We start from the raw sequence: 9,592 nt of genomic DNA on the forward strand, positions 1-9,592 counted from the left end.
TTCTGCCTCCTGGGTTCAAGAGATTCCCCTTGCCTCAGCCTCCGGAGTAGCTAGGAATACAGGCTCGTGCCACCATGCCTGGCTAATTTCTTTGTATTTTTAGTAGAGATGGTATTTCGCCATGTTGGCCAGGCTGGTCTCGAACTCCTGACCTCAGGTGATCCACACACATCGGCCTTCCAAAGTGCTGGTATTATAGGCGTGCACCGCGCCCAGCCTGGGGGTCTGTTATTCTAAGCACAGCTCTGGCACTCAGTGGAAGTCTGTGATCTGATATCCGAGATTTACCCGGTCCTCAGCAACGTTCCTGAAAACAGAACTACTCATCCCCTCAGGCTTTTGGGACCATTCCTATTTCCACGCGTTGGCAGTGGACCCCGGGGTCGCCGGGGTTTGCAATCCACGTGTCTCCCCTGCGCGCAGCAGGCGGCAGGTGCATGGGTGTGAGCAGGGCAGGGCCCCTCGGCATTCATTCCTCTCCGCTCCCTCCGCGGGGCTGGGGGTTGCGTGTGTACATAATTCAATCCCCGTGGGACTGGTGTCTGGCCTCACCCGCGGCTTGGCGGATTGGCTGTTTCAGCTCGCCCCCGCCCTCCGTAACCCCCGGCGTCCCAGGTGGCTCGGGCCCCTGCGGTGATCTCTGTTTACCGAGAGAGCTCGTCGAAGTTGGGCTTCATCGCTGCTCTCGCTCCCCTTCGGGGCCCCCGCCCGCCTGGGAAGCGGAGAGAAAGCCGGGCCCAGCCCTTCCTCGCCCTTCCCCTCCCCGCACAGCCCGGAGAGGTCGGGTAAGGGGGAAGGAGTGTACGTGGGACGGGGAGCCCCGGGCCTGGGGGATCTGGCTGTCCCCGTCCCGGTACCTCGCGCGGACTCGGGAGTTGCAGCCCTAGGCCTGGCTCCGGCTCCCTCTGCTCTGCGCCATCGCGCTCGGGGTGACGGGCCCACCCCGGGGGAGCAGCCAGAGGCTGGATCTCAGGGATGCCAGCTCCCCAGCGGAAGCACAGGCGTGGAGGCTTCTCTCACAGGTGTTTGCCCACCCCCGCAGACGGCGATGACCCCCCAGCCCGCCGGACCCCCGGACGGGGGCTGGGGCTGGGTGGTGGCGGCCGCAGCCTTCGCGGTGAACGGGCTGTCCTACGGGCTGCTGCGCTCGCTGGGCCTTGCCTTCCCTGACCTTGCCGAGCACTTTGACCGAAGCGCCCAGGACACTGCGTGGATCAGCGCCCTGGCCCTGGCGGTGCAGCAGGCAGCCAGTGAGGCGGGCTCTGAGGCGACAGACGGGAACCGGGAGGAGGGGCCGTGAGCGGAGGGATGGGAGACCCACCTGATTACCCGACAACCTGAGAAAGGGCGACCGGCTCTAGAAAAGAGTGCATCTTAAGGTCAAGGAGAGGAATCATTAGTTGGAGGGAGGTAAACAGCCAATGAGAGGTGTTGGAGAGAGTTTGGGCCCGGGGGCGTGTCTTTCGTTGACTCCGCCCCCTTCCAGGCCCCGTGGGCAGCGCCCTGAGCACGCGCTGGGGAGCCCGCCCGGTGGTGATGGTTGGGGGCGTCCTCGCCTCGCTGGGCTTCGTCTTCTCAGCTTTCGCCCGCAGTCTGCTGCACCTCTACCTCGGCCTGGGCCTCCTCGCTGGTGAGGGAAGTGGGATGCCCGGGTCATTCAGGGTGAAGGTGGGGACAGGAGCTTGTGGGACCTGGGGTAGCGAACGAGGCGAGGGCCTGGTGCGGAGAGCAGGACTGGGAATGCTGGGGCGGGCGTCCCCAGTGCCGGCCCCCATCCCTTCCCATTCATTCGCAGGCTCTGGTTGGGCCCTGGTGTTCGCCCCTGCCCTAGGCACCCTCTCGCGTTACTTCTCCCGCCGTCGAGTCTTGGCGGTGGGGCTGGCGCTCACCGGCAACGGGGCCTCCTCGCTGCTCCTGGCGCCAGCCTTGCAGCTTCTCCTGGATACTTTCGGCTGGCGGGGCGCTCTGCTCCTCCTCGGCGCGATCACCCTCCACCTCACCCCCTGTGGCGCCCTGCTGCTACCCCTGGCCCTTCCTGGCGACCCCCCAGCCCCACCGCTTAGTCCCTTAGCTGCCCTCGGCCTGGGTCTGTTCACACGCCGGGCCTTCTCAATCTTTGCTCTAGGCACAGCCCTGGTTGCGGGCGGGTACTTCGTTCCTTACGTGCACTTGGCCCCCCACGCTTTAGACCGGGGCCTGGGGGGATACGGGGCAGCGCTGGTGGTGGCCGTGGCTGCCGTGGGCGATGCGGGCGCCCGGCTGGTCTGCGGGTGGCTGGCAGACCAAGGCTGGGTGCCCCTCCCGCGGCTGCTGGCCGTATTCGGGGCTCTGACTGGGCTGGGGCTGTGGGTGGTGGGACTGGTGCCCGTGGTGGGGGGCGAAGAGAGCTGGGGGGGTCCCCTGCTGGCCGCGGCTGTGGCCTATGGGCTGAGCGCGGGGAGTTACGCCCCGCTGGTTTTCGGTGTGCTCCCCGGGCTGGTGGGCATCGGAGGCGTGGTGCAGGCCACGGGACTGGTGATGATGCTGATGAGCCTCGGAGGGCTCCTGGGCCCTCCCCTGTCAGGTAAGGACCTGAGCTCGCAGATCTGCCTACAACTATCCTCTGCCCCTGGGGTTAGGGGCTTCTAAATTCCCTTACCCATCTCCTCAGGCTTCCTGAGGGATGAGACAGGAGGCTTCACCACCTCTTTCCTCGTGTCTGGCTCTTTGATCCTCTCCGGCAGCTTCATCTACATAGGGTTGCCCAAGGCGCTGCCCTCGTGTGGTCCAGCCTCCCCTCCAGCCACGCCTCCCCCAGAGGTGGGGGAGCTGCTTCCCGCTCCCCAGGCAGTCTTGCTGTCCCCAGGAGGCCCTCGCTCCACTCTGGACACCACTTGTTGATTATTTTCTTGTTTGAGCCCCTCCCCCAATAAAGAATTTTTATTGGGTTTTCCTGAAACCTCCAACTGTTCACCAATCTAGGACCCTGAAAATATTCTCCTTAAGACAGCCAGAAAGGCCGGTTCAAAGGAACAGGATCCCAAAAGGCCCTGGGTATGAAGAAGGGGACTGTCTGTCCAGGCAACCCATTTCTCTTCCCCCAAGTCCTGGCCGTAACAGGGAATCTTTGCAAAGTTGTCTGGCAGCCAGTTTCAGTGTGTTGCTGGGGTTGGAGGTGGGTTGCTCGTGGGTGCTATCTGCCCCATCTTCATGTCCCTTACCCTAGTCCCCAGACCTCCCAGACTAACTCTTCCCTGCATTTCAATCTCCTTCTATGAGCCTGAGGGAAATACAAGAATCCTAGGCTCAGACTTCAGTTCTACCAAAGCTATCCACACATCTATAACCTGTGTCCTCAGCATTCTCTCAATTTCTTTTCTTTCTTTCTTTCTTTTTTTTTTTTTGAGACAGAGTCTTGCTCTGTCGCCCAGGTTAGAGTGCACTGGCGCAATTTTGGTTCACAGCAACCTCCGCCTCCTGGGTTCAAGCAGTTATCCTGCCTCAGCCTCCCCAGTAGCTGCGATTATAGGCATATGCCACCACGCCTGGCTAATTTTTGTATTTAGTAAAGACGGGGTTTCACCATGTTGGCCAGGCTGGTCTCAAACTCCTGACCTCATGATCCACCTGCCTCGGCCTCCCAAAATGTTGAGATTACAGGTGTGAGCCACTGTGCCCGGCCCTCAATTTATTTTCTAAGCCACAGGGATAATGGGGAAGAGGGAGGTATGTGGTGGCGGCCTGGAGAGCAGAGTCCAGGGTTAAAATGCCTTAGGTCATCAGAGCTCCTGGACATCCTCCTCCACTTCCAGGCATGACACCATTCGGCCAACCCAAGCATACGGGCCCCAGCTCATTCTGAGGTTGTGATTATTATCTACTTTTCCTACTTGATTTTATCTCAAAGGGACAGTCATGTTTCCCAAACATGTGTCTTCAGAGAAGAAACTTGGGAGGCAACACTAGAGATGGTATATAAAACATGATAAGTCTCTTGGCCTTTGATTTTCACAGTTGATTCACACTCAGTAAAGCAGGAACTCCCGGATCCTTCAAAACTCCTGGGTCCTTTAGAAAAGGTTAGGAGAGGCTGGGTGTGGTGGATCATGCCTGTAATCCCAGCACTTTGGAAGGCTGAGGAGGGTGGATCACAAGGTCAGGAGTTCGAGACCATCCTGGTCAACATGGTGAAACTCTGTCTCTACCAAAAATACAAAAAAAAAAAAAAAAAAAAAGCAAATAGCCAGGAGCGGTGGTTCCCGCCTGTAATCCCAGCTACTTGGGAGGCTGAGACAGGAGAATTACTTGAACCCGGGATGCGGAGGTTGCAGTGAGCCGAGATCACGTCACTGCACTCCAGCCTGGGCAACAGAGCAAGACTCCATCTCGGGAAAAAGAAAAAAAAAGAAAATGTTAGGACAGTAAAGGAGGATAAATAAGAGTCCTCAATAAAATACAAAAATACAAAGGGTTGGCACACACATTGCAGAAGCCCCAGGCCTGCTCTAGGGGGAGGCAGATCGAGAATCTTAAGGCACTGTGGTTCTGTGGAGACCAAGACGTGGCAAGAGAAGACCTGGAGCTGTCAAGCTCTGGCTTTCCGGGCCTGACTCTGTGAAGTTCAGTCCTCTTCCAGCACCTCCTTCGGTAGGGGAACTTTAATATCCAGTGCTTCTGTTACAAGGTCCTGGGGCCTGGAGGTAGTAGTTGAGAAGCAGGAGAAGAAGTGGGGCAGGGTGAGGAGAATTCCACTCCCTGAAAGAAGGAAGGCCCCAGCCACCACAAAAGAAGCCGTGTAGTTGCCTGTTACATCCCGGAGGTAGCCTAGGTCCAAGAGAGAAAAAGAATACACGAGTGATCTATTTGCTGGGGCTGATGTCTCAGATACATTTTTGGGTGGAGGGAAGACTTATCATCTCAGAGGAGTTGGAACTCCCATGGAATAACTGGATAAACTTGAGAACTCTGGTTTCCCAAAAGGGCCTCAAAAGTTAATTTCAACCACCTCCCCACCTTCAGAAAGGACCTCCAAACCAGCCTGCAGGGATCTGGAGATCCAGACTGAGTCAGGCATACTTGTGCCTTTCTGGCAACTGTAGCCTTTTTTTTTTTTTTTTTTTTTTTTTTGAGACAGAGTCTCCCTCTGTTGCCCAGGCTGGAGTGCAGTGGCCGGATCTCAGCTCACTGCAAGCTCCGCCTCCCGGGTTTATGCCATTCTCCTGCCTCAGCCTCCGGAGTAGCTGGGACTACAGGCGCCCGCCACCTCGCCCGGCTAGTTTTTTGGTATTTTTTAGTACAGACGGGGTTTCACCGTGTTAGCCAGGATAGTCTCCATCTGCTGACCTCGTGATCCACCCGTCTCGGCCTCCCAAAGTGCTGGGATTACAGGCTTGAGCCACCGCGCCCGGCCTGGCAACTGTAGCCTTTCTAAAGCTTCAGTTAATGGATAAGAGGAGATGAAGGTCTGAAACTTCTGGCAACCTGAGCCAGCAGAACTTTGACCAGGTGCCTCAGATACCTGGTTTGGGGCCCAGTGGGCCAAAGGAAAGGGTGGACACTGGAATGCTACGTCTGTGTCTGGCCAGGTTCTGCCAGGTCCTCTGAAAACCCGAGCTGTAGGCGCCCTGCCAAGGGTTCCACTTAGCTTCTCTGTCTTTCCGCTCAGACTTTCCCAGCCCCAAGTTATTTGCCCCATGGACTCATTTCAGGGATGCTATGGTTGGCCACACAGGCTGTGTACTGTACTACACCAGAGGGCAATATTCACATACACTGGAGTGAGAATAGTACCCTTCCCTAGTTGTGCAACATGGCAGCCCTCACCCCCTGGAAAACCCATTCCACTTACCTGACAGAGGAGGCCCCAGCAGTCCCCCGATGCTCTCTATCATCTGCAATAGTCCCAGGCCACAGTAAATCCTTTTAGTCCCTACTAGTTCAGGCAGTACGGAGAAGGCCAGTGGGGCCAGAGCCCCTGATGTGAAGCCGTAGGCCACAGCCAGAGCCACCAGGGCTGTGGGAGCCCGAGCTACAGGGAACAGGGCTAGTGACACCCCAGTCAAGGTGGTCCAGAGCATCAGGAGTCGTGTCACAGGCCCTGGGACTGTATCTCCCAGCCATCCAGAGACCACACGCCCCACGAGGTCAGAAATAGCAGCAACTGAGAGTAGGAAGGCAGCAGGTAGTGGATCCCAATTCAGGTCCTGGAGATGGGCCACCAGGTGGAGGTAGGGAATGAAGTAGCCAGTGTTGATCAGGGTGAGGGCAACAGTGTAACGGAGGAAGGGGCCATGATGGAGGAGGGAGGTGAGTTGGGCCCTGGGACCACCCACAGCAGGGTCCTCAGCCAGGGAGGGTGGGCGGAGGAGAGCCCCACAGGCCACCAGGTGGAGGGAGAGGGCAGACACCAGCAGTAGGGACCCTCTCCAGGCATAGTGGCTGAGGAGCCACTGGAAAAGGGGGGCAAATGCGAAGGAGGAGAGGCCCACGCCTGTCAGTGCGAGCGCGGTGGCCAGGGATCGACGGCGAGAGAAATAACAGGACAGGCAGGCCAGGGTCGGAGCAAAGGTCAAAGCCCAGCCAGAGCCTGTCAAAAAAGAAGACGTGGGGTTAGGAACTCTTAGGGAGCTCAAGGCACCCAGTAATCCCCACATTGCCCAGCAGCAGAATGTAGCACTTGCTGTGGAGTCCAACAGACTTGGGATACAATCTTGGCTTGGATACTTTCTAGCTTGTGTGTTTTAACACTCCCAGCCTCAACCTTCTCAACTGCAAAATGTAATAATACACTTTTTGGGATTGTGGAAGATTAGAGACAAAGTTTGTAAGGTAACTAGCACAGAACTTTGGAGTTAGACCTGGGCTCTACCATTTCTGGTTGTGTGACCTTCATTTGCCAAGTTGTATAAGCTTTAGAGCTTTTCCTCAGCTGTAAATAGAATAATGATATCGATTTCACAGTCACAGTACCTAGCACCTTTCTTTCTTTCTTTCTTTCTTTCTCTTTCTTTCTTTCTTTCTTTCTCTCTTTCTCTCTCTCTCTCTTTCTCTCTCTCTCTCTCTCTCTTTCTCTCTTTCTCTCTTTCTTTCTCTCTCTCTTTCTTTCTTTCTTTCTTTCTTGATGGAGTTTCGCTCTGTTGCCCAGGCTGGAGTGCAGTGGTGCGATCTCAGCTCACTGCAAGCTCCGCCTCCCGGGTTCACGACATTTTCCTGCCTCAGCCTCCCGAGTAGCTGGGACTACAGGCGCCGGTCACCACGCCCGGCTATTTTTTGTATTTTTTTTTTTGTAGAGACGGGGTTTCACCATGTTGGCCAGGATGGTCTCGATCTCCTGACCTCGTGATCCACCCGCCTCGGCCTCCCAAAGTGTTGGGATTACAGGCGTGAGCCACGGCGCCAGGCCAGGTTTCATCATCCTTGAATTTCCTAATTCCTCATCATGTTTGTCGGTTTAGTCATTCCTATTAAGAATTCCCTTCTGGGTACAGGTGCTAGCTAAACTTTCCCTCAGCTTCTCCCCGAACCCTTTGGAAGGAGCAGAAAGGAGGTGAACATGCAACGATCTAAGCAGTTGACTCTCCTGCCCTTGTGCAAGCTCTCACCTGACAGCAACCCAATACTCAGGTATAGGTGGGTCAACGAAGTAGCGAAAGAGGCGAGCAGCATCCCCAGCGCAGCCAAGATGCCTCCAGTCATCACTACGGGCCTGGGCCCGAACTTCGTGCTCAGGGCACTGCCTACAGGGCCTGAGGAAGTGGAAGGGGCGCTGCGAGAAGATCTCAGGCGTCTCCCCGCCTAGCATCTCCCGCCCCTCGCCCTTCTCCTTCCCAGTTGCCGCATTCCCTCTCCCTTCCGAGGGTCGCAGTCCGCCAGATCCAGGCGCCGCACTCACTCCCAAACTGCTGCACCGCGATTCCTATGGAGGCGATCCAGGAGACGCGCGCTGCCTGCTCCCCAAACGCCGCCACAAACTCCACGAAGAAGACCCCAAAGGAGCGGAGCACCCCGAACACCAGCGCCGACTGGAAGAACGCTGAGAGCACCACCACCCATCCCCAGCCCCCGTCGGGGGGCTCGGTCCTGCGCGCCATCTAAGCCGTAACAGGGCTGCTGTCACCCAGAGCCTCTGCAGGAGTCGGGTTCTGGACGCCGCACCTCTGCACACCCACCCCCGCTGCCGGGTGGCTCAGGGCCGAGAGGGGTTGGAGAGGCAGGTAGAGAGGACAGTCCCGACGAGGCGGCGAGAGGCCCCTGCACCTTTTCCCAAGCGGGGGCGATATAGGACTGAAGACCAGGCCCGCGCTGGCGGGGCCAGAGTCTCCCGGAGGCGTGGTTCCGCGAGCTCGGAGCTGAGCTAGTTCAAGCCGGGGCCAGATCGATCCCTGTTCGGTGCTGGGCTGGGAGCCAGAGGGCGGAACTGCGATTTGAGCCACACCCCTGGAGCACGCTAGTTTCCTTGTGGATGGTCCATTTTATCACTGGGGTGTCCGCGCCGGGCCACCCTGGCCAACATCCACGTCCAGAGCTCGCCAATGAGGATACGGGGCTCCCGGGCAGGGGCGGAACCAGAAGGGCAGGGCGGGATTCAGGCACTGATGGGGACGGGGCAGTGAATGGGCGCATGCGTAAGGAGGGGCCTTAGGAGGCCGACTAGGTAGGGCCCCACGTGACGCGGGGACTGCCAGGAAGCTTCCGGGGTGCTTCCGTCTCCTGTTCACCCGGCGGCCAACTCATCCCCATTTCAGCACCCAGAACCACACGGAAGGGTTAGTGGTGGGTAAACTGGTTCTGCAGAGGAAAGGACTGTCTTGCTTTAATGAGGGGTCCAGGAATTGCAAGGCCCTATTGGGGATAGGGGAGGGGTTAGGAGATGAGACTCAAAGGAAGTGTCTGGCGCAGCGCCTGAAGCCACTAACACGCAGACCTAGAGGCCTGGATCCCTGAGAAGTTCAAAGGCTAAGGGAAGAGAGAAGGGGAATGAGTTGGACTCCCGGCGTTCATTTCTATAGTGGGAACTCGTTCCTGTCACTTCTGTTCCCACTAACAGGAAACCGACAGGTCACAGAGACCAAAAATAACTGAGGAGAGGAAGGGCGGCTGTAAGCTCACACAGGGCCGGGCCCCACCAACACCACCTGCCTCTTCCTCACTGGGGCTGGAACCTTTTCCTCTGCCCTCTAGTAACAACCACTTCCTAACCACCCTTTTCGATCTGATGGTGGGGTAGACTAAAGAGAGAAACTATGACCCCGGCCACTGGAGCAGTCAGCCCCCTCTTACCCAACTAGTCCTCAGGCCCCAGTCCTTCCCAGTCTCCATAACACCAACGGCTTGGATTTCCTGTTCCTTCATTATAAGCCATACTTCCCAGGACCTTGACCTGGAAACTGTGGACTCAAGGTTCACTCCCAGATTACTAGGGAAAGCAGCAAACAAGAAGTGGAGGCAGGGAGGGAGGCTGTGTAGTCTTAAAAAACATATTGAGCCTTAAATAATTTTATATGTGGGAGACAAAAGTAATCATCAATAATACACACATATACTTTCTAAGAGTCAAAATGTCAGCTGGTGGGGAATAGGCCAAAGATGCAGAAATTGGTGTGGCTGTATTCCA

At 57.0% G+C, this 9,592-nt stretch overlaps 2 protein-coding genes across 3 annotated transcripts; one reads left to right on the forward strand and one right to left on the reverse strand.

Moving 5' to 3' along the window:
* Positions 1 to 475: 475 nt before the first annotated feature.
* Positions 476 to 2,929, forward strand: SLC16A11 (solute carrier family 16 member 11). Of its 2 annotated transcripts, XM_033184835.1 has the most exons (5): positions 476 to 785; positions 1,043 to 1,250; positions 1,487 to 1,630; positions 1,796 to 2,563; positions 2,651 to 2,929. In XM_033184835.1, exons 2-5 carry the CDS (start codon positions 1,049 to 1,051, stop codon positions 2,878 to 2,880), a joined length of 1,344 nt encoding a protein of 447 aa, XP_033040726.1. In that variant the 5' UTR covers positions 476 to 785; positions 1,043 to 1,048; the 3' UTR covers positions 2,881 to 2,929. The 2 variants fall into 2 exon arrangements, with proteins under 2 accessions (XP_033040726.1, XP_033040727.1); XM_033184836.1 differs by having other exon boundaries at positions 649 to 785; positions 1,487 to 2,563.
* A 1,512-nt stretch (positions 2,930 to 4,441) lies between these two features.
* SLC16A13 (solute carrier family 16 member 13) lies at positions 4,442 to 8,579 on the reverse strand. The gene is made up of 4 exons (XM_033184837.1): positions 7,871 to 8,579; positions 7,581 to 7,724; positions 5,828 to 6,565; positions 4,442 to 4,803 (listed from the first exon to the last, which is right to left on the reverse strand). The coding sequence occupies exons 1-4, from the start codon at positions 8,067 to 8,069 to the stop codon at positions 4,601 to 4,603; spliced, it is 1,284 nt and encodes a 427-aa protein (XP_033040728.1). The 5' UTR covers positions 8,070 to 8,579; the 3' UTR covers positions 4,442 to 4,600.
* Positions 8,580 to 9,592: the final 1,013 nt, after the last annotated feature.

Source organism: Trachypithecus francoisi, unplaced genomic scaffold, assembly GCF_009764315.1.
Source record: "Trachypithecus francoisi isolate TF-2019V2 unplaced genomic scaffold, Tfra_2.0 Lachesis_group20, whole genome shotgun sequence".
Classification (NCBI taxonomy): domain Eukaryota; kingdom Metazoa; phylum Chordata; class Mammalia; order Primates; family Cercopithecidae; genus Trachypithecus; species Trachypithecus francoisi.

Excerpts from the sequence above, each read along its gene's own strand:
- SLC16A11 (XM_033184836.1), top strand. The coding sequence starts at position 1,049 with ATGACCCCCCAGCCCGCCGGACCCCCGGACGGGGGCTGGGGCTGGGTG. Across the intron at positions 1,251-1,486 it reads GGCGGTGCAGCAGGCAGCCA|GCCCCGTGGGCAGCGCCCTG; the intron begins GTGAGGCGGGCT and ends GCCCCCTTCCAG. Across the intron at positions 2,564-2,650 it reads CCTGGGCCCTCCCCTGTCAG|GCTTCCTGAGGGATGAGACA; the intron begins GTAAGGACCTGA and ends CCATCTCCTCAG.
- SLC16A13 (XM_033184837.1), bottom strand. The coding sequence starts at position 8,069 with ATGGCGCGCAGGACCGAGCCCCCCGACGGGGGCTGGGGATGGGTGGTG. Across the intron at positions 7,725-7,870 it reads CGCGGTGCAGCAGTTTGGGA|GCCCTGTAGGCAGTGCCCTG; the intron begins GTGAGTGCGGCG and ends CCACTTCCTCAG. Across the intron at positions 6,566-7,580 it reads GAGTATTGGGTTGCTGTCAG|GCTCTGGCTGGGCTTTGACC; the intron begins GTGAGAGCTTGC and ends CTTTTTTGACAG.